The sequence below is a fragment of the Mchenga conophoros genome, linkage group LG7 (assembly GCF_057382185.1).
Source record: "Mchenga conophoros isolate Kocher_MC1m ecotype Shallow Benthic linkage group LG7, M_conophoros_male_GT1.1, whole genome shotgun sequence".
Lineage (NCBI taxonomy): Eukaryota > Metazoa > Chordata > Actinopteri > Cichliformes > Cichlidae > Mchenga > Mchenga conophoros.
Genome location: NC_140532.1, coordinates 48,358,943 through 48,386,927, shown reverse-complemented (window position 1 = coordinate 48,386,927; position 27,985 = coordinate 48,358,943). Strand labels below are relative to the sequence as shown.

General features: G+C 39.4%; 1 protein-coding gene across 1 annotated transcript; it reads right to left on the bottom strand.

Annotated features, from left to right (window-relative positions):
• Positions 1-16: 16 nt before the first annotated feature.
• Positions 17-19,157, bottom strand: shc3 (SHC (Src homology 2 domain containing) transforming protein 3). The gene is made up of 12 exons (XM_085279804.1): positions 16,654-19,157; positions 12,311-12,381; positions 8,705-8,768; positions 7,441-7,560; positions 5,918-5,971; positions 5,579-5,630; positions 5,371-5,500; positions 5,092-5,239; positions 3,575-3,659; positions 3,297-3,488; positions 914-1,233; positions 17-774 (listed from the first exon to the last, which is right to left on the bottom strand). The coding sequence occupies exons 1-12, from the start codon at positions 17,272-17,274 to the stop codon at positions 646-648; spliced, it is 1,986 nt and encodes a 661-aa protein (XP_085135930.1). The 5' UTR covers positions 17,275-19,157; the 3' UTR covers positions 17-645.
• Positions 19,158-27,985: the final 8,828 nt, after the last annotated feature.

The following is a 27,985-nucleotide window of genomic DNA, read 5'->3' as shown; positions in this document are numbered from 1 at the left end:
GCTGTTTGCACCCCCTCCCCCCACCCAACAATTTGTGACAACTGCAAAGCAAAAGAAAAGAAAAAAAAAACACATTCAGGCCTAAACCCCGATAAAAGCTAGGTTTTTCTTATAGTTACTAATAAGCTGTCACGCTGTTGGTGAGATTAAAGGACGTTTTTCTGAACGTAATTTCGTTATAAAGAGCGTTTCCGTTTCCTCAACCTCTTAGCCGACGGTTCCTGTAGAAATGTGGTTGTGCTTGACAGACAAAACGAAAGTTTCAGATTTTTATTCTAAAATACTCTTGTTAATACCTCTTTGAGGTTTGATTTGCGCTTTGTCTAAACTACAAGAACAATAGTCTTTTTCTTAATCTTTTAAAACACCAAATCGAGATATTGTGTCCAAATGCACCTAAGTCTTGTCAAAAATATAGCATTTCAGTCATCACAACAAAATAATAACAGTTCTCTATTGTTTTTTTTTTCATCTTTAACAACTCCTGCATCTTCCAGCGTCTCCGGTTAAGTAACTGCAGATCAGTTTGTCTCAATAACTCTTTGAGCGAACTGAGCCTTGAAGCATCGACTCATGTTTCATCTTCAAGCTCTGTAGTGAGAGGCCACTTTAGCGCTTCCTATTATCGGTCAGGCATCGCAAGCATCACTGTTTCCTTCCCACAGGCTGTAGGAGACACAGTTCACTCCCGGCTGAAACAATCGGCAGGTTGTTGTCACGGTGATGGCCAATAAGGTGGCTAATGCTGTCAAATATGTGATCTTTTGTCCGTACCTTAAAAAGAAAAAGGAAGACAGATATTCAGAGTCTGCTTTGGTCTAATGAGAGTTTCAGCTTTTACTTTCATGCATTCACAAAAGAGTTAATGAATCAAGCTCCGTGTGTCCTGCTACACCCCCCTCACCCGTCTTACCGTGCCTTCAGGGTCCACCAGCAGCAGGTGTTTGGCAATTCCATTGTGCATGCCTGTCAGTACGTAGGACCCTGGGTTGGTAGTGCTCTTACGGACGAGAAAGTCCCCGTCATTTTTCAGAAGTTTTTCAGCATCGCGGCGACTCATTTTACCGTGGTACCACATTTGGCCCTCCAGCTCCTCCTGAGCCCGGAAGGCCAGAGAGCGCACAAGCAGAGGGCTCGAGTTGTCCACGGATGCTGCCTTGTGAAGACCGGATACCTGGGACTGGGCCTGTCCCTGAGACTGGGACTGGGACTGGATTGCATCTTCGAAGGGCTCTGGCACGATGAGGACAGTGCCAAAAGGTGAGTTAAGAGAGGAAAAGTAGGTAGAGGAAATTAAAAATTGAAATCAGCATAACTATCAAATAGACAAAAACGGAATCTAAATGTGTTTCTTCCTTTTGACTTTGACAAATCAAATGTTGATTTTGTCAATAACTGCAATATATGAGCTTCATTTTTCTAAATTCAGAGTTGATCCTCAAAATAGAAACACATACTGTATTCATTCCCCAAATATACTCCATCCGCCGTGCTGTGATAAAATATTTGTCCCCTTCTTGAGCTTTTGGTTTTTTGCATATTGTGTATATTATCATATAAAGATAACACACGTAAATCCAAACTGCAGTTTTTAAACAATGATTTTATTTATTGAGGGGATAAAACTATCTAAGCCTACCTGGTCTATTTGAATAACTGTTAAATCATGAATTAACTACATGAATTTCACTAGCCATCCTCAGGTCTGATTATTGAGAAATCAATTAAATAGAACCTGCCTGACAAAGTGTAGGTAGCGAAACAATCTCAAAAAGCACCATATCATGATCTAAAGAACCAGCTGAGACACAAAGTCTTTAAAATCTAGCTAGAAAGCCATTTCTAAGGCTTTGGTAGGCTTTGGTACTCCAGCAATTCACAGTGAGAGCCATTAGCCACAAATGACTCAAAAATGTTAATGAAGGTTTTGGAGTGAAAATCCAGACATAAATTTGATTGGGATGCTGACCGTACACAGGGTGCTCATACTCAAAAATTCTCCAGTGTGACTGATTTCAAACAATTCTGCAGAGGCCACAATTCCTCCACAGTGACGTAATATACTCATTGCCTGTTATCACAAACAACTGATTGCAGTTCTTGCTGCCAAGAGTGGCACAACCAGTTATTAGGTTTAGGGGGCAGTTTTTCCACACAGGCCCAGGTAGGTTTGGATACCATTGTATTAATAAAAGAAATCCTCACTTTGAAACTGCATTTTTTGCATTTACTTTATTTATCTTTGCCTAGTGTTAAATTGGTTTGATGATCTGAAACATTTAAATGTGACAAATATACTAAACATCCCCTGAATGTGCCTGTACTGTTTCCCATAGCATGTAAACTGATGTGATGATATGCTGATGACACTGTTTTGTGTCTGATGGTTTGAAAGGTGTCCTAAGCCAGGGTCACAGAGAGAGGGCTGCTGGACTGTCAGCTGCCTACAAAGGTATCAACCTATAACTTAACCAATCAGAGTCAGTCAGTCATTTGTTGTGATGATGAGGAGCAGCTCAGAAACTGTACATATAATATTTATGAAATAGAATAGTAACAATGTATATATTTTTTCAGCTATTTTTTAGTTTTTGTTGTGTTTTTACTTGTTATATTGTTATCTGTTGGCCCTCTTGACCAGGTCTCTATTGGAAAATAGATTTTAATCTCAATGACTTTTACCTGGATTAAAAAAAAAGGTAACAATTAACATGAACTCACTAAAATGTGATTAACTGTTATAGAACTACAGTAGGTGGACATTGAAGCCTGAATTTAAAAATTTCCAAAAGAAACATTCACATTTAAATTGCACAGCTCATGCTTTACATGTAATTTGTGTCATGGTTTCTTCATGTGTATGCCTTTGATCTTCCATGTGTATTAATAGCAAAGCTAAAGCTGAAGTTAGAAGGAGGAAGGGGACAACCACACACTGCCATTATCACAGTCGTCCTTTTGTCTTCATACTGACATGATGTTATTATGACGCCGAGCTTAAGTCACTGAGAAACAAAATCTGGGAAACCTCTATAATTACGAACTCTGATTCTAGTCGTCTTACAGTATTATTCTGAAGGAAGCCAACAGATACTATTCAGCTTCTTTCTACTGCTTTATCATACAAGCATTAAATTATATTTTCATCAAAGTCATGAAAGATAAAAAGTGAAAATAAATAAAAATGTACTGGCAAATGTTAAACTATGTTTACCATAAAAATAAATCAGACAGTACTTCCATATCCAATATCTGAATACGAACTGACTTTTTAATACAAGGTAACGAAGTCTTACTCATATCAAACAGGTCCTTCTGTGGGCTCTCTTTGGCTGCAGCTGCCATGCCCTTTGTCACATTTTCAGCCTCTGCCTGGAGAGCTGCGAGCACCTGGGCATCGATCTGCTGGGTGTTCACATAGGTGGGCATTTCTTCTGCATTTGGTGCTTGACCTTTAGTCTCTGGGAGTCCACTTATATCAAATGATCCTAGAGATTTGAAAAAACAATCATTTATACTTTTGGAGGCATAAAATGTTGCAGAACTGAATATCTTGCATAGTGGATGTACTTACCCTGTTGCATGAAGAAAGTCTTTCTTTCATCTCCCCAGCTTTGCCGCCCTTGGTAATATGTCTGATCGACAGATCCTGGACCCATCTAATGACATGCAGAAAAACACTGGATATTTAAGATTATTTTGAAATAAATGATGATGTGTTGATAAGGTTTAAGACTATTTTAAGTATTGTTTACTTTTTATATATACTCACTGGACACTGTATTAGCCACACCTGCTGAATCGCTTGTTGACGCAAATGTCTAATCAGCCAATCACATGGCAGCAACTCAATACATTTAGGCATGCAAACATGGTCCAGGAGATCTCCTGAAGTTCAAACTGAGCATCAGAATGGGGAAGAAAGGTGATTTAATCGACTCAGAACATGGCACAGTAGTTGGTGTCAATCAGGTTAGTCTGAGTCTTTTAGAATCTGCTGGTCTACTGGGATTTTCCCACAAAAACATGTCTAGTGTTTACAGAGAAAAGTCCAAAAACAAAAGGAAATATCCAGCGAGCAGCAGTTACTCAGGATTAAATTCCTTGTTGATGTCAGAGGTCAGAGGAGAATGCCCAGACTGCCTCGGGTTTATATAAAGGCAACAGTAACACTCATTATAGCCAAGGTAGGCAGAAGAGCATCTAGCAGCAGAAGACCACACTGGTGGACACTCCTGTGAACTAAAAACAGGAAGTCGAAGCTACAGTGGTGTTGGTGGGGATGTTGGGGATATTTTTATCCAAATTTTGGGCCGTTAATACCAAAAACTACTCATTCTGCTTGAGTGTTATTGCTGACCACGTTTATACCCACAGTGTGCCCTCTTCTGATGGCTGCTTCCAGCAGGAAAATGCTCCATATCACAAAGCTCAATCGCAACTTGGTTTCTGGAATATGACATTAAGTTTACTTTTTTCAAATAAAGGCAAAAGGGGTTCAACCAAGTACTAGTAAGGTGTAACTAATGAAGTGACCAGTGAGTGTATATTCATGATTTCAGCAGGATCTCATTGGGCAAGTTTCCATTTAACTGAGATCTTGAAAAATGTCTAAATGGCACCCAGCAATTTAGGCTAAAATCAGACAACTGCTATGTGTAAACAAAATCACCAATGTAACTGCAGTGGGTCCAACAAGACTAAGTGTCCTGAGCATGACCATTAGAGCTGCCAGAATAAGCTTCCAAACTATTGGAGATTACAGTTTTTAAGACACCTTATAATTTAGAGGTATTATCATTAGGTACACTGACAATATAGAATACTGGAAACATGCTTAGAAAGGAATATGACAGGAATATAAAAGAGGTGAATCTCTGGTCATGGAGTGTGCATTGTGCCATAATCACAGAAACTGTCAAACAACATCAATGAAAAAAAGTGACACTATTTTGTATCATTTGAAAATATTGTTTATATCCTTCTGATTTCTTCCCCATATATCAGGACACAGGATGACACATTAAAAATAGCCAATCAATTTGTATACGTTTGTTTACACAAGAAACACAAAGTTAAACTAAGCTGTACCTGGCAACCATCTGCATTTTGATTGGTCAGCCTGGTGTCAATGAAGCCTCCAGGGGGAGGCATCTTCCCGGGGATGTTGTTATAGTAAGGGTGCTCTGCTGACTCCTCCTCTTCCTCCGTCCAAGGTAACTCCTCCATGTTTAATACCCTGAATGAACACTTCAGTCATGAAACTTAACACTGTACTGCATTGCTGTGCTGTATTTGATAAAATTATCACCTTCTATATTTTCTTGTGTTAGTGAACAGGTACTTTGTGATGCGCTGTTTTTATCTCACCTGTCATGTGTGGACGACAGCTTGCTTGAGGGACACTGCAGGTACTGCTGGAAGCGAAGGTCAAAGGCCTGGCCGATGGTACTGATGACGTTCTGGGCTAGTCCATCAGAGCACTCCAAGATGTGGCACGCTGACAAGAGTCACAGCAACACATTTTCATAAGCATGACGCTGCAAGTCTGCAGAGCGTTTAATCAATGAATGCTCACCTCTTCTGTTAACTGGGTCCTTTGCTACATAGGCAACATAATCTGTTGTATCCTGTAATGAATGATACATCTTGTAAAATACCACTGATATAATTAAAACTAATAAAATAAAACAAACAGAATTATAAAAATTAGAAAGATATAGTGTAGAATTTTATAATACATTCCATTAAAATAAAATATCTGATTGGCAGTGTAAAGCATGCCCGTACTTAAAACAGCACTTATAATTGTATTAAGATAATTTTTAAACATCTTTAACAAAATGTAGTGTTTTTAAAGTCAAATTTCAAGTATTTTTTTAAAAATTATATCCTATTCTGTTATTTGAGTACTTACAGGGTCTCCACCTGATGCAAAGGAAATGGACTGCATGTGATGGTTGGCTATAATCTGTCAAGAAGAAAATACAGTGCATACGTGTTATCACATGGTAATGCATACATACAAGCATACATGAAGTCACTATGTTCTCATGTGTACTGATGAAATGATAAAATTTGAATTTCACCATCTGTTCTTTTATAAAAATAATTCTTTAAAAGCTGCCCTTCATCCCCTTAAAACTTCTTAGCAGTAAAACTAAAATATGCTCCTATCTTTCGTTCACTTGTTAGGTGAATGTTAGAATCACTATACCATGGAGCCATTCCAGTGAAAATGCTAAATAAAATAAAAATAAAATGCAGTTATTTCTGAGGTTTCAAGCATGTTTCACAACGTGCCAGTGTCGGGTTTTTTTTGGTCTTTACACCAGCTGTTTCCAAGTTCATTAACTTTAGCCCTCTTTCCACTGTGTTCAGCCAGTTGAAACAGCTGTTTGTTCAGATACCCGGAGAGAACCTGAGTTTCATGGCATTGCAGTCTGAATCATGACATGTGTAAAATGTGTTATTGTACAGGTATTTCCTTGGAAATATTCTAGGAACTGCTAAACTGCTATTTTAGACTCAATGCTGTGTTCTTGCCTGCAGATTTTTGTTTTTACTAAATCTCTGGATATTCTTTTAAATAGATTACATTGAACAGATTTATGCTGCAGCTAATTAACTGCAGTGTTGCCTAACAATAACTTGCCTTTTCCATATCGAACTCTCATAGTTTGATGTTTTTCGTTGGGTTTCTAAAGCTCATGCTTTATTCAAACTTCATTAAAAGTTGGTTTGTGGTTGCTTGGATCGGCTGTCCAGCAGCCTACAAACACCCGCTTGTTGCTAATTTTGCTAGCTTGTAGGTCTGGATTGTAAAAGACATCTTTCACATACATGTTCGTATTCATGAGGTGCAACAACAATACAATACAATACAATTCATTCTCCTAAATATTTATCGTAGGTGAACTACATGGCCACGCAACAATTCAAGGGGAACTCCAACATGCCATTGCTTCACATGGCTTCGGCTTTTAGTTTGTTTTTAGTGCAGTTTTCTGTGGTTGTCTATACTTCTATTTCCTTTTGTACCAGGGTGTATTAGGATCTTGCTTTTTCCTATCAGAAACTACAAACAATCAAATCAAAGATTAGAGGGGTGTTCTAGCATTTAAGGGAAACTGCAACATAATTTGTAGCCTTGTAGCTATATTAGGTGTTAGGTGGATCAATCACTCCCCTCAAAGTTGGAATAACTATAACTAGGTACATGGCCAGGGATTATACTGCCTTGACTTTTATTGGTCTCTGGTTGTCACATTCCTGCTAGTCTCTTCCTGTCTGTTTGCCTCTTAAACTCTAAAACTCTTAAAAAAACAAAACAACTCACTTCCTTGATGTAATTGTCTTAAGCAGCAGTTTTAATATTGGTAGTAGTATTATGTATTTCTACTACATGTTCTGTAATTGTTAACAAAGATCCCGACTGACCTGTTTGCAGTCAGGGGTCATCAGGTTGAGGCTACTTGTGGAGATGTTGAGGTTGATGGACATGCCGGCAAACTGCAGATTGCTCTTCCCCAAAATACTGGACAGAGCTTTGGATGGTGGCTGTAAGGATCAGACACAATAAGACACAAATAAAACAAAACTGATTTAGCCTAGAATAGAGACTTGGAAGGTAACAAAATCAGAAGACGAGCACCTTAGAAGTTCCCCAACAAACATGAAGGCTCTGGAATTGTTTGCATCCTGGTACTTTTTTAAACCTCTACTAGTTTCCTTTGGGCAGTTTCCACTGTTTCTGCAAAGGTGCACTAACCAGCTGCTGGCTTTTTCTCTTAAACATAAAACAGTTCCTTTACATAGTTCACTGATGCATAACTGAAGTGCAACTGCATAAAATCTGTGGTAACATGATTGTTGCAAACACACAAACATGTGCTCTCCTCCTGCACGGAAATCCAGGCAGATGTTTTGTCAGTAAGAAAGACAAACAGGACTGTAAAGTGTTGGACAGGATATGTCCGATAAAGGTAGGATTCAAAGAAGCCAGAAAAAATAGTCAAAACCCATTCAAAATTCTCAGCGTGAAGCTGATGTCACAAGCGTGTGTCTGTCACACAGCCAAACCAGCAGCACCTTATACCATACATCGATTCTAAGAGGAAGAAAAACTAGCCTGCTTGGATTTTGTGTTATGTACTCTTCCCTGACATTTGAACAAGCTCTAGAGAGGAGAGCAATGCTTCATTTCACACCCCACATTAAGACACAGATCCTCACAGGCTGTGGACGCACACACAGAATACAGACGGTCATATACATGCGCACCCACACACACACTAGCTTGGCGTCCTAATCACAGATATTGTGCGCTACATGAGTCACTAAGCACTGTGTGCGGTGTGCAGTGCATCGTGGGCTGGAGCTACACCCACGCACACAGTCCCATACCTCTTCATCTCTCCCTCTTCTCTCCTCAGCCTCTCTCTTCTCTAATCTCCCCCTCTCTCCCTCTTTATTTTCCCTCTCTTTTTATATAAACCAAGGAAGGAAAGGAAACATAGAGATGGGACGCTATATATAGAATGTGCATGGGTAAATTAATATGTAATGCCATTTCCTATTTTTCCAGCTACTATATATCTTACTAACATTCAGGTCTCATGGAGTGGGCATTACTTTTCCAGTGATTATGCCATTCTTTTATCCTTCTTCCCTCCCTCCCATTCTGTACATCCATGCAAGCTACCTTTCTCTTCCGCAGAGCTCCTTTGGTCCCTGGAACAGCCTCACACACCAGGCTGATGGCTTCCCTAGAAGGAGGGCAAGAAGAAGATGAACTTGTAATTTTGATTGTATTTGCAGTAACTAATCATCCCAATCATACACAAGAAACGTATTCTGTAACTTGGTACTAAACCTCTTCACACAAACATGCCTACAGTGATGATGTTAGTGCAGTAATCTTCAGCAAGTTCGACATATTTGTCATTTCTTTAAATTTTAGTCTAGCATGCTTATAAATGATTATTGGCACGCAACACAAGGTCCAGCGGAGGTTGATGGAAACTTGGTTTTTTTTATTCAGATCTACAAAATAGTTTTTCTAGTTTCCAAAACCACAACATCAACCTTGTGGCAGTGCACTGAAAATTTGAACCTCCCGGGAGCAGTAGGTGACACATCAACAAAGTTGGCATGATTCATCCTCTGGGAACCTGAATGTGTGCATAAAGTTTAATGACAGCTCTTCCAATTCTTTCAACCAACCCCGTCATCCGAAAAGCTGTGCAACCAGCTTGGCTTATGATTGGGATGGGCATCCCATGATGCTTATGGCTAAGGCACAGATGGCATGCCTGCATGGCATGATCATTGTTTGATTTTCAGGGGGACCTTTGCTGCAGGTCATATGCTTCAGTGTCCATTAGTTCCTTTCTATCTCTATGCAAACTGTTTTGAAAGGCAAATTGTTAATAATGAAAACAGTCAGCTATCATAATATATATATATATATATATATATATTCTTTCTTCTAAGACCAACATGAGGTTCACATGTTTGAGTTCCCCTAACTTTCATAATGCCCCGAGGATACAAACTCCCAAAGTCCCTTTCATGTAGTACCATCAACATTTTAATTAGTCCACTACTTTGTTCTATGATAAAAAATTTTAAAATGGAAACATAAACTGAGCGCCTCAACTATGCTTTGAGCTTCGTTTTAATTTGTTAGCATGCTAACGTGCTAAGTCAAAATGATAAATATAATAAATATAAGGTGAACAGAACTGCTAGCATGAGCGTGAGCTTTGTTTTGGAAGTTACTGATACTGATGCTCCTCACTCAGTTTTTGAAAGTTTGACCAAAAAACTACAGATAATTACATTTTGATAAAATGACTTTGGCTCATAGAGATTTAAATAAAACAAACAAACAAACAAAACAAAACCCAGCATTGCAGTGTTTTGTTTTGCACAATAGGATATATTACAAATACTCTTGAAATGCATTGAAGGGAAATCTGAACACGTCTCTCTCTGTATGTCTTTTTTTGCCATGCCTCTCCATATTAGAGAGAAACATAAGCACACAAACACACAGTGGCAGAGAGAAGGAGAGAAAGCCTGCTACTCTGTGTTAGCTAATGTTACCAACTTCAGGAAGTCAAGCAGAAAAGTAGACATGACACGAACCGATTCGCCCGCCGCCCTTTGCCTCACTGCACATCGGTCAAGGATTTCAGAGGCAGAAAATTCCATGCAAACAAAATGTGCATCCTAAATGTACTCTAAAGTCATATAACCTTAAAGTGTTACATTTTTAAATGTACCATTTTCTTCATGCAAGTTTTATTGTGCAGGCATGTAAGGCATGGTAGAAGGTGAACATTTTGTTCAAATATTGTTTAATACAAAATTGGCTTAATACAAAAAAATCAATGCATCTATTAGTGAGAAGTTTAATGATGTAATACATTTGGCCACAAGCAATTATATTTTTCTAGATACTGACAGCAAATGTTTGGATGCATTTTTTTTTTTTCAATGAGTTTGACAGTTGAAATGAATATACAAAATATTTTGTTAATAGTGACTAATCTCTTATTGTCCTATGATTGTTATGTTATGCTATGTTATTTCTTAGATAGAAACCAAACTGGTAAAAAAAAAAAAAAAAAAAAAAATCACATTAAAGGTTCAGTAATAATTGCTATCTAAGTTAGTCACTTGTATGTAATTCCTACCAACAGATGTAAGAAAGAGCAGTTTTATTAACCTCAGCATGTGAGGGTGCTTATTCAGCACTCTTTCATCGGTTGGATCATAAAATGTATTTCTCTACTTTTCTTATGTGTTTGTAAATTGGTTCACTTTTCAGAAACCAGATGTTGCACTTACACTTTCACAGTATTCTTTATATTCAACATACGGTTATAGCATCATTTTTCATTTTTTTTAAATTGTTAATTTCTTTATTTATTTAATTATTATGAATTAATTATTTTTATCATACAGCACAAAATGTCAATTCAATAACAATGACATAAAAATTAGGATTGTGAAATATCATTTTAGGTCTGGTGTCATATGAATACTGGTGCTGAAACCACATCTTCAATACTATCTGACAATGAAAATATGCAAATACTGCTGATGTGGATAAAACCTGGGCCTGCTATAAATCATCAAAGTAAAAAAGTAACTGATAAAAAATAAAGATATGGCATTTTATTGTTAATATTTTCTTCTATTCTGTCACGGTTTACCGGGGCAAGCCGTGTGGAATTATTTAGGACCAGGACGCGGCAGCTATGGTGCAGGTGAGTATTTATTAACGAAGGAAATACAAACAGCAAAGGCACTGGGAACATGAAACTGGAACCTAAACTGGGTAAAACTAACAAAACAAACCAGAAACGAAGATGCAGGGAGGTCCGGGGAAATACACATGGAGAGATGCAGGGAGACCGAGGGGAAACAACACAGACGAACCAGCAACTAACAGAGGCAGACACGAGGTTAAAGTACACAGAAGGATAACGAGGGGATGAGACACAAAAGGAGGGCACAGCTGGGAGTAATCCGACCTGACGAGACAGGGGAAAAGTATACTGAACACACTGAGAACAGACACGGACCTTCAAAGTAAAACAGGAAACATACACGTAATGACATAACACACCAACTTAACACAGACTGGGGGACACAGAACATAGGAACATGAACCATGAAACAGAAGAGTACAAACACCCAAGGTAAACCACAGAATGATAATAAACTAAACATAAACACGGAGTCACAGACTCCGGACCATGACATATTCTATCTTTTTGTTCTTGTTTTGTTTTGTTTTTACAGTAAATTTACAGGAAAAAGTTACTACAGTGGCATTTCTTTGCTGCACGTATTTTTCTTAAGACGTACTTAAATGTGTTTAACTAAAAGTGTTTTTTTAACCTTGTTTTATTTAGATTGAACATGTTTGACACCACAGCTGGGATAGGCCCCAGCGCCACCCGTGACCCTGAAAAGGACAAGAGGAAGCGAATGAAGGGATGGATGTTTGACACCCCCACATCCTTTTGCCATTGATGTGTTTCAGTTGTTTATTAGAAATAAAGTAATGGATTTAAATAGTTTTAAATGTGGAAATTGTTCATTGCTGAACAATTTGTGTGTGTGTGTGTGTGTGTGTGTGTGTGTGTGTGTGTGTGTGTGTGTGTGTGTGTGTGTGTGTGTGTGTGTGTGGCTGTTTAAGTATTTTATCAAATTAAAAACTCTCATCATAAGCAAGAATCCATTTAATTTCAACTTGTCTTGTCCTTGAAGAAATATAAATGTGTGAACATACCTTGTTATTTGTGACCTTGTAGTGAAATCCAGGGATCTCATCGACCTCAGGACTTCTATACAGCCCAGATACTGCAAAGTAAGAATGAAAACCCTGTGTGAAATAAACAAAGACTACACATCATTATGCACAAAACAAATCTTTGTGTTACCTTTCAAGGCCTAAAAAAAAAATAAAAATTACTGCAGTCTTTAAGAGCATACAAAATCACCACACACACAAGTTTTGACACAAGGGGCTTGTTCTAGAAAGGAAAGAAATGGACCCATTGTTTAACATCAGGCATGATACAGTTATTAAAACTTGTGACGCATGCATGACTTTCAAAAGCAGCGGGGCCATTTAAGTCAAGTTATTGTTACCTACTCTGAAAAAAAAACTATATTAAGTTTGAGATGAAGAGATTGTATTTGTTTGGAAAGGAAATAAAATATTGAGTTTCTCTAACTTTTTAAACGCTCACTTGCCAGTTCAATAGCTATATCTTGCTAACTCCTGGTAGGACCACCTTTTGGTCTCAGAACTGTCTTAATTCTTTGAGGAATAGACTCAGTGAGGGGCTGAAAACATTCCTCAGAGGTGGCAGGAGGCTATTCCAGCAATCATAGAGTGAGAGGCAGGGTACACCCTGGACACGTCACCAATCTGTCGCTGTACTCCATCTAAATATTGTAGCAGAAACAGAGACAAAAGTTTCCCAATCTTCTGTTGTCCGATTTTAATGTCAGTGTTAACTGTAGCCTCAGTTATTTGTTATTAACTGACAGCTGTGGCACCAGTGTGGTCTTCTGCTATTCAGATATGCTCTTCTGCATACTTTGGCTGTAACAAAGGGTTATTTGAGTTATTGTTGCCTCCCTCTCAGCTCACAGCAGTTACAACACTTTCCTCTGACATCTGACATTAACAAGGCATTTTCACCAAACAACTGCTGCTCATTTGATATATAAACCCTAGAGATGGTGATGTGGAAATATCCCAGTAGATCAGCAGTTTCTCAAATACTCAGACCAGCCTGTCTCACGCTAACCACCATGCCACATTCAAAGTCACTTAAATCGCCTTTCTTTATGATAATTTAATGCTCGGTTTGAACTTCAGCAGGTCTCTTGGACCATGTCTAGATGCCTAAATGCGTGATTATATAGGACAAAAAGTTAAACAGGTGTACCCAAAAAAGTAGCTAGCTAGTATTTATGTAGTATAATTAAAGATAATGGTGAAATCTGAGATCCTTTTTGAACAAAACAAATTAAAATAATTATTTTTCAATGTATGCTTTTGTAAAAAAAGAGCTGCAGGAAGACCGACACCCAAATTACAACAACAGTTTGTTTCATGACCAAGCAGATGGTTTTCTAGTTAAAAATAAAAGCATCCAGCCATAGAAGAAGTTTACAAAGTTAAATTTAATGAAGCCAAAGTTGATGCTAACTTAGAAATAAAACAAGTCAAGGTTTATTCACCATTAAAAGTTTCCTTTTAAATAATCAAATCATTTCCAGAACCAGACTGCAACAGCTCATGCACAGGCCAGGAACATTTGGTGCTGATGAGTTCCATCACTTTTAAAATCATATTTTGAATTTCTCTGTAAACAAAACAGACTTCCAGACACATCAGTGTTTCCACTCTGGCCTTTAAAAAGAGCCAGTTCAAGAAACTAACTTGTTACAATCATAAATTTCCTTTTATAACTCTGTGTCTTTCTGCTCAGCATTTTGCACTCAAACAAAAATATTATTTTGTCAACGTGACATTCTCAAATTGCCTATGTTCTCTATTTTTATAAGGGTGTGTTTGAAGTGCGTGCTTTAGCAGGGCCAAAAATACATCAAGCACTTCTAAAATTAGCAGAGCTCTATTCTGAGCTCACGCAGGGTTTATATTCCCTTATGTTGTATAAGAACGCACATAACCAAAACTCTAAAACTGAATTTCGGATTAACTAGGTTTCCAAGTGATCTAGATAAAAAATAATAATAATAATACAAACTGTAATTAATTTCAAACATTTCTAAATATTTAAGTCATACTGTATATTGCATTGTCTAAACCTGCTTTTGCTACGGTGTTTATTGTGTGCATTATCTAAAAATTTCTTCTGTATGAAAAGTGTGAAAAATCCATTGGTTTGTGCTCACAAACACAAATTGCCCCAACTTTTCATGACAGCATGCACAATTTTTAAACTACTCTTTTAACATGAAGTATATTTAGTGTCTGCAGCATCTTTTTTCTTGAGACTCTTGGGAGGAATCGTCCTGACAACTGAACGCCCACCTTCAAGTGTGGCTTCTTTCCCCTATTTTAAAGGTGAAAATGTTTGTATATTTATGTTCAGAATCATGAAAAAAGGGAACATTTGTGTCCAAAAACAGGAATCGGTGGATAAAAAGTTTCAACTTTACACAGACTGCTTTGAGACTGTATTGCTTCTGTACAGTCTAGACAGGATAATCAGGTCCAGGAAATAATGCATGTGATCAATAAAAAAGAATAATTAATTGGTTGCAATTGAATTTAATAATCAAATAATCATGTAAGAATCGTTGGGGGGGTTTTAGGCAGTAAAACATTTATGGGATACAACTTTTGCAATGCGGCAATGTGGTCAGGAATAATAACATAATTTAATAAATATAAAGGACTGGATTTATGTTGATCAGGTGGCCAAGCACACGTTTGCCACATCAGCTTTGCAAACAATCGATACGTCAGTGTTATTTGGTTCTGAAATGCAAAGAAAGCAGATCTAAGAAATGTAGAAAGTGATCGGTTAATTACAGCTTTACTATTCTGTATTTCTTTTATTGTTTATGTGAACATATTATACAGTATAACCAATTCTATACATATTATTTTGTTAGTATTTGTCACATATTGCTCCTGTAAGTACAGTGGTAGGCTTGTGCTAGCCTTGAGTACTTGGAAGAAACGACAACTTGATTTTCATTAACTTGAAAAAGTCTACTTGCCTTCTTTTCAATCATTCGTGACCTGGATGACTCAGAACCTACACAGACAGTGCTATGCATATAGCCTGAACTCTGACCTTCCTAAAAACACAATGAAATACTAGGAAAGACCCCTGTTAAATCTGCTACCAGAAAACCTTATCATATCTAATGTGCATTTCTTTTCTTTTTTTTTCTTTTTTAAAAACACAACACTAGTACGAGATAAAAGTGAGAGTGTAAACAGCATCACTGTCAGTCAATGCCGCTTGGGGGTAATGGTGCGTGATGTGCGAGGAGTGACCACATGACGCTAATTAAAAGTGCTGTGAGCAGAACACCACGTTGAACTCAATACACACGGGACTGAAACCACAGGGAAAGCCGGGGGTGGAGGGTGAGCACAGGACAGACCCATTTCCCCTCTCACAGTGTGGCTGCTTTCAGCGGCATTGACTGGACAAATAAGTGCTCTCTGCCTTAATGCAGTTAATGGAATGTCACGCTGGTCACAGATACTGTAGGCTTTGTTTGGGCTAGCTGTAGTAGGTGTCATATGATGGCAATCGTAACTTGATTTGGAAGATAACACATTTCCCCTGGCAGTGATGGCCTCAATTTTCATTTTCTCCAAAAAGCTGCATTTCTCTTTGCACTGCAGTACAAGACAAGGCAGAAAAAAATAGCAAAATTATTCCTTTACTTCACCCAGTAAAAATGTTCGCCCCCCCCCTTTCACACCTTAAAGAGCCAGGACTCTGCATCATCACTCCTTATGCTAGTGACTCATTGCTGGCATGATGACATTCGCAGCTCCTGTAGTTGTGCGCCAACTTGCTCACCTTTAAATGATGTACGATGGTTGGACAACAGTAACAGCAGCCAGTGATAAGTGTGTTAAGACGAGGATGCTCCGAATATTTTTTCCCATTCAACCCATTCACTGTTGGCAAGCTAAAGCAGCCACAGAGGTGCACAATGTACAGAAATAACTCATCACCATGGTTACAAAAGCATAACGTTGCCTCTCTGTATACATGAGACTGGCCAAAATATCGGAGAAATGTAAATGCTTACACAATGTTCACATTGATAATTACCGTTTTTGTTTTGCCATTATGAGCTTTTCCTCTACTTTTCCCCTTAATGGTGACCTTCTCCTTTTTTCCTGAATTATTCAGTGCCAGTTTTCCGGTTGCTGCTATTTCGCCCAGCCTACATACACCCACTCAAGGGCATGTTGTGAGAAACTACATTATTCCCACCCCACCCACCCCCACTTGCAGGTAGCTAAAACTCGACTCATTCAAAGAAAAGAGAGAATGGGAAAATGACTGGGATGAACAAAGAACAAAACGAGTGAGGGGAAAGAGTGAGTCCACCAACCTTAACAATGTATGTGACTCCGGGACCAGAGATCTTCTCGTTTGAGTCTAGCCATCCTTTGGAGGGTTTGCTCACCAGTCCACCGCCTCCACCTGGATTCCAGTCCTCTCCGCTGGGCTGGTGCTCATCCAGCCTGCTCTTCTTGCTCATGCTGACAGATGGCTCCAGCTGTGAACAGGGGGTTGAATGGGAGGCCAAACTGCACAGAGAGACACCCGCACCAGAGGCTGCCGCTGTAGCTGCGCTGGGACTCGGGCAGCCTGAGCCTGATCCCCCACCCCCCTGCAGCTTTGACACAGCCAGGTCCTTAACGGCCGAGGGCAGACCCTTTATGCCGAGCAAGCTGCCAGAGTTGCTGAATTTCAGGCCGGACACCTTGTTGATGAGCGTACAGAGGGTGGTGCCTCCATCTTCCAGGTGGTCAGAGCCATGGCCGGTGGGGTTGCTGGAAGGAGCGGTGGCGGAGGAGGGCTGAACCTCAGTCGGGGGTGTGTAAGACGTCTCGGCTGCAGACTGGGGGGTGGCCGAGACCTTGGGGTTCATGGTCAGGCCGTGAAGAAGCTCATCGACGGATGTTACTGACTCATTTCTGAAGCGGTTGTATTTGGTACGGTGAAGCATACCCTTCTCTCTCTTTGCTCTCTCCCCTCTCTCCACCAACCAACACGCACAGCCTGCCTCGTTCACAAGCGTGCTGGCAGACGTGGCTGAGCGGTGCTGATTACCCTCTCCTGTAACATAGTAGCAACGGTAGGCAGCAAACGCCTTTTTAGCAATCACAGGCCACCTGACTGTAATTTTCTCTATTGAGGTTACAGTGGTGGTTGTGTTGAGCTGCTGCTGCTGCTGCTGTTGTCGCCAAAGTCCAATCTGCTCTCTGTAAAATCCAGAGCTGCAATCCAATCCGTCAGAGGAAAAATATACAGACACAATCCACGGAAACAACACTGAAGCAGAGGGAGGGGGGGAAAGGATGGAAAGGTCTCTAAAAGGCTTCCAGTGTTGTGGTGCAGCTTTTAGTTTCCAGCGGTGACGCTGCTGCTGATTCCTAGCTCAAAATCCAAAAAGTTAAGAACAGAAAAAGATCTGTGTTGTTGATGATCACGGACACTGCAAGGGAAGAGCAAATACCCTCTACTGACTGCTGCCTGCCTGCCGGCTCAGAGCTAAAGCATGACTCACTGATCTGAGAAAACCTTCTCAACAAAAGGCTTGCTGAACACTGCAAATCACTTCCTGTTGGAGGGAGAGGGAAAAAAAAACCTCCCACTTACAGCACACTAGAACCAATCAATTTTTATATTCCCCAGTCTCATATTCATTCTCCATAATTCTTTTCTTCTTATTTGTTTTTCTGTGAAAAGGAAATGAGGGATGAGAGGTAACTTGATTGTCTTAGTAACTTCGTGAAGTAATCATTCATATTTTGCTGGAATTTGCGTCTTGAACAGTGCCATAAAACTGACGACCTAATAAAAGTTTGATAAAAGGATGACACACCATAAACTAATCACTTAGATGACAGTAAATGAAGTGAAATATGTAATGAAAACATCCTTTCAATTCACAGCTAAATCGAAGCGCCTGTCAAAATCTTATGGCACAAAAATAAAATAGACATTTCTATTTAAAGAAAAATAAAGATTCACCTTAAAATGATGCAAAAGAAATCTTCATAAATCATCAAGAGAAGCAATATTGCAAAATTTTAGTATGATTGGAAATAGGTGAAACATTAATATATTGCCCATGTTCAAGTATAATTGCATATTGTGAGCAGACATCAGTCCTGGACCACTCACCAAAATCTACCACCAGTTATTTCCACAGCTATTTATATTCGAGCATCAATTATATATATAAAGACTAAAGCAATTTTACTTTTTTAAGCCTAAAAATGTTGACAATCTGCAATAGCAAACAGTTCAACAATGAAGCAGAAACAGATTCACAGCCACTCTAAAATACCCAGCAACTGGTCCAGGCTGAACTGCATGAATGATACGACTCAAACAAACACATTCTGAACGGCATGTTTCTCAGGCAGATAAGTCAATGAAATAGCCAGATGGATAAAAGGGGAAAAAAAGCTTCAGAGTCTCCTTAAAACCAACAGCAATGAAGCATCTTTGTCTCCCGGCAGCAGAAAGCACACATTCATATAAAATGTCCTCAAGAGCATCTAGCAACGGCGAAAGACTGACACTCATTCATAAGCAGCTTCCACTCTCACTGTGCTGCAGATTTCGCACTGCAGTCCCTCCCAATCCCTTTCCTGCCTGGCAAAAGGAAAAAAAAAAAAAGAAGAAGAAGAAGACAGCACGTCTGCCTTCTCGCCTCAGAAACAAAGGCAAACACAGAAGCAGGGGGGAAAAAAGGAAAGCCCTCGCAAATCAAAAGTGACGGCAAAAAGACAAAGCAGAAACGGAGCAGTGGACAAGAGAAAAAAGGCATGCAGTTTTTAGTCTTTTATGTGAATGAAATAGCAGGCTGGCATACCAGTGTTTCTGTGAATGGAAGCAAGGCCTTTCTGCCTCTGCAAGGCAATCCCTAGGGATGGCATGGTCTTATCCAATGAGGAGCCAGCTGGATGACTCATTCAGAGGAGGCTAGCAGAATAGTGGAAGAGACCATTCCAGACACAGGTGTACATTCTGTTTTCTCTTAACTGTCCTTTAAAAAGCCTACGTGCATCATCAGACATGAGATGTTTGCATAATTAAATAAGATAGTGTTCTGTTAACAGAGTGGGAAACAAGAAAAAGGTACAGGACATGAAACAGGAGGAGTAAAGCCACCCCCGTGATTTTGATTGTCACCATTATCACCTTTTTCCCCTCTCTACATTCATGTGAACAGTTGCCACCTACACATTTAATTAGTAATTGACTTTAATATGTCTCTCACTCTCTCTCTCCCTATACATACACACACACACACACACACACATATGTGTATGTAATTATATACATACATATCTGAGGGCATTACAAATGCGCTACAACAACAAATATATTTAGAGCTAAAACTGGACATTTGTCACATGAAAATAAATAATTACCATCCATATATATTTTATTTGGGGTTTTATTAACTTGCAATATGACAATAGTATTTTTTTTTAAGTTAAAGTAACATACTTTAAAAAAAAAACTAGCAAAGGTCAAGCAGGGAAATATATCCACTGATCAATTTGCAGATATTACTGGTCATATGTGTGTGTGTATATATGGAACATAGGACAAACCGGCACCATGATCAAGCAGATTTTCCAAGAAAAACTTGCTTTTTGCTGCATGTTAATTTATAATTTTACATAAAGCATAAAATGGACTAAGCCTGGTTTCTCATGCTGTGTTACATGCATTAAATTGTTAACAATACACTAATAATACAATGCTCAAGAAATAAAGGGGGCATCGCAGGATAACACAAAGTCAGTGTCCAATTAAGAAGCATAAATCGTTATACATCCATTTCATCTGCTCATCAGTTGCAAATTACAACAACAACAAGACAACTCCCAAAAAGGGAATGTTTTTTCAGATAGTGACCATTACTCTCTCCTTATCACTGAGACTATACCTCCAGTCATTTCAGGTTGCATCATAGCACATCAAAACATGCTTTCACAAAAGTCTTGGCCGAGTCTCCTAGCACACTCTCAAAAGTAAAGAGAAGACATGAGGAGATGGGCCATTACATGAGGACACTGGGACCTGGCAGGACTCCGTGTGGCTGGTGTGAGGGCCTGACTTTAGCTCTTACATGGTAAACACATCAGAGGGTCACCCAGGCAACTGGAGACTGAAAGTGACCAGCTGTCGACTTCAAAGTTGATGCGCTTCATTGTGGACGTAGCTTAATCCACCCATCCTCTTACTGTTATCCAAGTCAGGTTCGTGTGGGCAGCTGGAGCCTATCCCAACTATTATAGGGCAAGAGATGGGGTGTGTCGTAGTGCAGGGAGAGAAACCTCCTACGGACAATTTAGAATCACCAATTCATCTAAAACCTGCTTGTTTCTGGACTGTGGGAGAAACCAAGAGAAAGCTGACAGCAGCACCAGCAGAACATGTAAACTCCACACAGAAAGGCTCCGGTCTGGATTCAAACCCTATAACTTCTTGCTTTGAGGTAACAGTAACAACGCCAATCACTGCACCACTCTGCAGCCCCTGCTTTTTAGAATATTTTTGTTTTCAAATTTTATGTGCAAGAAAACTATTGACATGCCGTCTCACAAAACACAGTTTTGAAACTATACTCTTAGTGCTATTGCTTCAACCTACGTGCATTGAGTAAGACAGCTGAACTGAGCTTAAAAGACATCGACTTGTGGGCTATAAAGTACTAGACGTAGTGTCCTGGAGTCCTGCACTGTAAATAGGTATCGGAGTTGTAGTTGAGCTAATGCAATATTTAAGATGATTCTCACTCAGCTTTCTGTGACGGTGGTTTTATTTCTGGGTTTCTGTCAACTTGAATTTACAACCTGTTACCTGAACTTGCTATTTTTTATTTAAAGTTAAGTTTCAGTTGTTGAGTGTTGTGTGCACAACTTTAATCTTCTGGGTTGATCTAACTTTTTTTTTTTTTTTAAATCACATGTTACCAGTTGACATCATTAAATTAAACTGTCCCAACACTTCTCCTTTACCAGTGTGGTGTGCAGGAATGAACTATGATGGCTGGTCACGACAGGCGATTTTTGCCTATTGACCGACACTCAGCAGGAGTTTGGTGGTGCAGTATGGTGCTTGGCCTTCTCAGTATGATGCTTCCTGCCATATCAGGGGGCCATCTATGAACAGGTCACAGAGCACCTGATAAATAATAAATACCAGGTCTGACCTGGTATTATAAAAGCTTCTCTTTCAAGCTAAATAATGAGCTGACTGTGACATGTTAACATATGCAGCTGGCAAGCGTGCCTGAAAAATCTAATTTGACAGACTTTAACAAATAAATGGACACGGGTAAGAAAACCTGTGGTCACGGAAACAAACTATAATTTCTAGGTGGAATACTTGGACATGAACATAAAAAGAAGCCTGATGAATACTGGAAACACTTTTTTTGGTAACATAAGGCTAAGAGGCACTGGTTTAGCTCAGGTGGATCCAGGATGTTTGGCGTGAACGTGGCCTTACTACCACAGCGAAGGTACAGTTCCAACCATGAAGCTCACAGGTGGGAGTGTGATGACATGGACATGCGGGATTCCAAAAGGTGTTGGGGAGTTGTAAATATAAATGGAATCATGAGTACCTGTGGATACTAAAAAACAAACAAACAAACAAACAAACAAAAAACACGGGTGGAAAGGAATCTTCTAACAAAATAAGAATCCAAACACATCACAAGACTTTCCATAGGACAAAAAGTACTACCTCACCAAACTGTATGACTTGAATCCAGAAAAATAATGATAATAATAAAAACTTTAGAGAAGAAGGTAGAACAACAGATCCTTTTCTGTTTTTTACAGCTAAAAAATGCTTCTGTGGGATGGCAGAACTTCTTTCCAGAAACTGTGAGCAACATTAGTGTTCTCCATGCAAAAGAAGACTGGGTCTAAATTATAACATCGTGGCATATTAAATTATTGGAAAAAAAAAAGAATTGGAGTAATGAAAGATATGCTGAGTGGCAAAAAACCCTGTTTGAAGTCATGTAAGTAATAGTTCACATGGGTGTACTGACTCCTGTTTCCTATTGTAATACAAGTGTTCAAATCCAAATCCAGATATTCGCCATTAAATGGATATAAAAATACTTTTGTAAGTAAGAACATTAATGCACATGTCACTTAATATCTGTCTCGTTCATTTTTCACAGGAAGGTTAAGATGGATAAGAAAGGAGACACATTTCTACCATGTCATTTTCCTGCCCTACATCCATCGTCCAATTCCGGGTCTATTTCTGACCATATTTCAATACCACTGTTGCCTATGGTTATACAATCATGTGTCTAAAAAACTCAATGAAACACAAAATGATGAATAGCAGAAGGGAAAAAAATATTGATAGCTTGGCTAAAGAGAGCAGAGTGATGTAAGAGTTTCCGATGTGGACAATAAAAGCCTTTAGAGCCGTTTTTCATAATCATGTCTGGGATATCGTTTGAGCTTTCTGTAAATGGTTCATTAAAAAGCATCGGAAGCACAAGAAGATCACAAGAGATCACAAGAGTATTCTGGGTTTCCTAAAGGATGTACTATAAATCAAGATTAATGCTTTAGCAAGCTATGTCACAGAAGTGGCTAGCTAAATCACTGTGGTAACTTACTTACCACATGTTTTGAAGCACTGTATAGAGTCGATGTTGGAAAAACACATTTTATATAGGCAGTTATCAAGTTGTACATGAGCTTTTCAAGTTCAAGCTGTGCAAACTGTGCATTGCATTGTAACTGGAATTTGCATGTATTCAGTTAGGGGCACAGAAAATGTATAGATGGTTTTATACTTGGTTCTAATCTGCTGCCAAGTCTGCCTTACACTGCTTGAATTGGAACTACTAGAACACAGACTAAAAAAATCAATCAGACCATTCAATCAATAAAATAAATTTCACTCTGAGCTGGCAGAGTCATTTCCATGACTCTGTTATTAAGCTATGAGGCAGTAACCTTTAATGTTTAAATGTATCCAGGTTAAAGTTTCAGAGCTCTAATGTGCAGCAGTCATGTAAGCTATCATCAATAGGTTAACATGCAGCTTGTCCTTTTTTTCAAAAGTGTTGCAATTTTTGTTATATTTTGTATACTTTTGTGGTCTTTATAGATTTTTATCATTATCATCTGATAATGACTCTGAATAGAGTGTGTACAGTCACAGGGATCATTTTGTCCAGAAGAAGAGTGTTTTTATTTCAGTGTGCAAAGATTCTGAAGCAGAAGGCCCAGCTTAACAGGGAAAGTTGATAACCACTGTAGTAATACCCCTTTCTCCAACTGGAGTTTAGGTTTTGTCAAGCCAGCTTATACAAAGCAAGTGTGGCTGTGTTGAATTTGCTTCATTAGTATACTCTTTAGGTCCTGAGTGTAACTAGTGGTTTGCACCTTTTTCATTGGTGAAGATTGTTGATTATGATAATTATACACCTATCTCCTCAAGAAAGTTCTTGACTTTGCTAGATGTTGTGAAGGGTTTTCCTTACCAAGGAATGTAAGAATACCAGGCTGTTGATTCGGCCACTCCAAAAGGTTTTGCTCTCTCTCTCTCTGATAGGTTTATTTTGGTTTTTTAAATCAACAGTGGCCTCCATCACTTGCATCACCAACTCTTTAATCCTCATACTGAGAATTTCAGTGCTACTAAATGCAACTTCATCACTTGGAATCAACAACAGAATCTGTTTAATTTATCAAGAAATAACAAGGGAACAAGGTGTACCTGGCCATGAAACTGCTTGTTGATCAACTTTCCAATTAATTTTGAGTCTCGAAAACAGAAGACTACAGTCATATGAAAAAGACTGTTTTCACAGGATTCACGGGAAGTACAACTGACCCATGATTCAGTAGCCTGTAGAAACAGCTTAAGCACCAATAACTTAGTAACAGTTTCCTGTATGACTTCTCACAGTGTTGTAGAGAAATTTCTGCCCCATGCTTCTGTGAGGACTAGAAATGTTGATTTACAAAACCTGTGCTAGCAAATGGTATGGAGACTGTAATTAATTTTAGATCGCTTTAATAGTTAATTGCATACTGAGCACTCAAAATAATATAAGTATAAAAGTTACAGATTCACATTTCATTTATTTTATTTATTTCACACATGGTTCAACAGTGTTTCTTTTCCTACATACAGAACCTCCTTCCCATTAATATGACACTGCACCCATGGGTGAAAAGGAGCAGGAAGAAGAATAAATTTTTGTTAGCACCTGCCCCCTATCTGCAATCCAAATATTCTTACAAGAGGGCGCCAATACCCCCCAAAAAACCCTCTAACATGTATCTTTATGTAACAATGCAAAACTAAACAACAAATCAATATAATCAGCCATATACAGCATTAAATGGCAATGAAATTTTTTTTCTTCCACATTTAGCCCTAATTACTTTCATGTTCTTCATACTGATTTATCCTTTTAAGTATGTAACACATTTTAAAACGGTGCATGTTTGTACAACTCTTGAGATTATCTTCAAGAGAATCCCATATTCTTATACCTTTAACTGTCGGGCACATTTGCCTTTGTGTGGTCTTAGCAAACTTAAAGTCAAACTTTCTTCTACTGTCCCCACTTCCTGAACACAATACAAACATGTGTTATTTTTTGCCTTGCACGTGAATAATAATGTCTGTAATTTCACTAAGTCTTCAAATTTCAACAATTTCGATTTTATAAACAAATTATTTGTATGTTCTCTATATTTAACATTATGAACCATTCATATCACTTTCTTCTGTAGCAAGTATAGAGGATGTACATTCAACAAAAATATAAACGCAACACCTTTGTTACTGCTCCCATTCCCCATGGGATGGACGTAGAGACCTAAAATTCATTCCAGATACACAATATAACCATCCCTCCCAAACAGTGGTCACAAATCAGTCCAAATGTGTGGTAGTGGGCACATCTGCTATATTGAGATAATCCATCCCACCTCACAGGTGTGCCACATCAGGATGCTGATCTGACATCATGAGTAGTGCACAGGTGTACCTCAGACTGCCCACAACAAAAGGCCACCCTGGAATGTGCAGTTTTATCTCACAGCAAAATGCCACAGATGCCACAAGCAATGAGGGAGCGTGCAACTGGCATGCTGACAGCAGGAATGTCAACCAGATCTGTCGCCCGTGCATTGAATGTTCATTTCTCAACCATAAGCCGTCTCCACAGGCGTTTCAGAGAATATGGCAGCACATCCAACCGGCCTCACAACCGCAGACCTCGTGTAACCACACCAGCCCAGGACCTCCACATCCAGCAGGTTCACCTCCAAGATCGTCTGAGACCAGCCACCCAGACAGCTGCTGGAACAATTGGTTTGCACAACCAAACAATTTCTGCACAAACTGTCAGAAACCGTCTCAGGGACGCTCAACTGCATGCCCGTCGTCCTCATCGGGGTCTTGACCTGACTCCAGCTCGTCGCCGTAACAGACTTGTGTGGGCAAATGCTCACATTCGATGGCGTCTGGCACGTTGGAGAGGTGTGCGCTTCACGGATGAATCATGGTTCACATTGTTCAGGGCAGATGGCAGCTGAGAATGTCCCAGTTCTTGCATGGCCAGCATACTCACCGGACATGTCACCCATTGAGCATGTTCGGGATGTGCTTGACCGGCGTATACGACAGCGTGTACCAGTTCCCACGAATATCCAACAACCTCGCACAGCCATTGAAGTGGAGTGGACCAACATTCCACAGGCCACAATTGACAATCTGATAGACTCCATGCAACGATGTGTTGCACTGCATGAGGCAAATGGTGGTCACACCAGATACTGACCGGTTCTGGGTCCCCAGACCCCCAATAGCGCAAAAAACTGCACATTCCAGGGTGGCCTTTTGTTGTGGGCAGTCTGAGGTACACCTGTGCACTACTCATGATGTCAGATCAGCATCCTGATGTGGCACACCTGTGAGGTGGGATGGATTATCTCAATATAGCAGATGTGCCCACTACCACACATTTGGACTGATTTGTGACCACTGTTTGGGAGGGATGGTTATATTGTGTATCTGGAATGAATTTTAGGTCTCTACGTCCATCCCATGGGGAATGGGAGCAGTAACAAAGGTGCTGCGTTTATATTTTTGTTGAGTGTATATAAGTCACGTATGTATTCCCCCACACCTCAGCACAATAACTGAGATAGGGGGAAATTAGTGAGAAATATAAAATATGCACTGCCTTATAATCTAATATATCTCTGACATTACCCAGAATATAAATATTTTTAACCATCCTTATTCTAACATATTCAATATGAGATGAGTTCAGTAACTCTCTCAATCGGAACTCCACCAATGGATAGAATTACTTCATCCTCTCTTACCCGATTTCCAAAAATCATAAATTTCGTTTTTGTCAAGTTCAAAGATAATTTGTTTACATCAAACCATTTTTTTAGTTTTTCCATTTCAGAAACCATTAATTGATGATGATGGTTTGAGAGTTGTTTGTGCAGACTTTGTGGAAGGCGGTGTGCAGGAATGCGGGAGTGAACCAGAGCAAGGTCAAGAAACAATAGCTCTCACAGATAGATGCTGCCACAGGCTATGAAACTAGATTACAGGTTAGGAAGAGGCAGGCCAGTGTGTGTGTGTGTGTGTGTGTGTGTGTGTGTGTGTGTGTGTGTGTGTGTGTGTGTGTGTGTGTGTGTGTGTGTGTGTGTGTGTGTGAGAGAGAGAGAGAGAGAGAGAGAGAGAGAGAGAGAGAGAGAGAGAGAGAGAGAGAGAGAGAGAGAGAGAGAGAGAGAGTGTGATCCCTAGGTGAAGCTGTACCTGATGGAGAAGAAGAAGGGTGCCAATAAGAGGAGCTAAAGTCCAAATTGCGGCCCTTCTCAATGGTTTTTGACCGATCAGATAGAAACATATTCTCCTTTATAAATATGTGTACTATTAGTTGGGGTCATCTCTCTTCCAGAAGCTGGCCACAGCAAACTGTTGCAGACTGTGGTTTTCTAACGGGAAAGAGATCCATATGCAGGGACTGAAACCCTCTTTTACCTTAGATAAAAAGAACACGCAACACTTCTTTACAGCATTGCTTCTCATCATCAAGGTTTTTGGTTATTTGCCTATGCACAGCTCTCTAAAGCTCCTGCCACAACATTTCAACCAGGCTGAGGTCTGGGCCTTGGGCTATTGCAATATGTTGATTCCTTTGTTTTTGAGTCATTCTGCTGTAGATTATGTTAGCCCTGCAACAGACTGGCGATCCATCCAGGGTGTACCCCACCCGCCCTATGATAGCTGGGATATGCTCCAGCCACCTGTGACCCTGATAAGGATAAGCAGAAGTGACTGGATGAATTTAACATGCTAACTGAGGCCTGTAGAGTCTGAGATGTAAATCTTCACACCTGAAAACTCCACACTAGCAAACTGCCAAAACGTCATCTTGTATAAATTTGGCCACACTTGCTTATGATGAAATGAAAATAAAAATTTTATCTGATGATAATTCATAAGGCTTTAAGGAAACTAGTAGTACACAGTATTTTATTTTAACCATCCTCATCAGGAATAACACAGTAGTGTATTTTAGTGTTGCGATGCATATTTAAACAGGTGAGATATATTGTGTTTCTATTTTGTGTGAAGATGAACAACTACTGCAAAAGAGGGCTGAA

What these genes read in the sequence shown, in the direction of transcription:
- shc3 (XM_085279804.1), bottom strand. Translation starts at nt 17,274, where the DNA reads ATGCTTCACCGTACCAAATACAACCGCTTCAGAAATGAGTCAGTAACA. An exon ending in GGACCCAGTTAACAGAAGAG is followed by an intron (nt 5,501 to 5,578) that starts GTGAGCATTCAT and finishes GACTCTTGTCAG; the next exon opens with CGTGCCACATCTTGGAGTGC. An exon ending in CTGTCGTCCACACATGACAG is followed by an intron (nt 5,240 to 5,370) that starts GTGAGATAAAAA and finishes GTGTTCATTCAG; the next exon opens with GGTATTAAACATGGAGGAGT.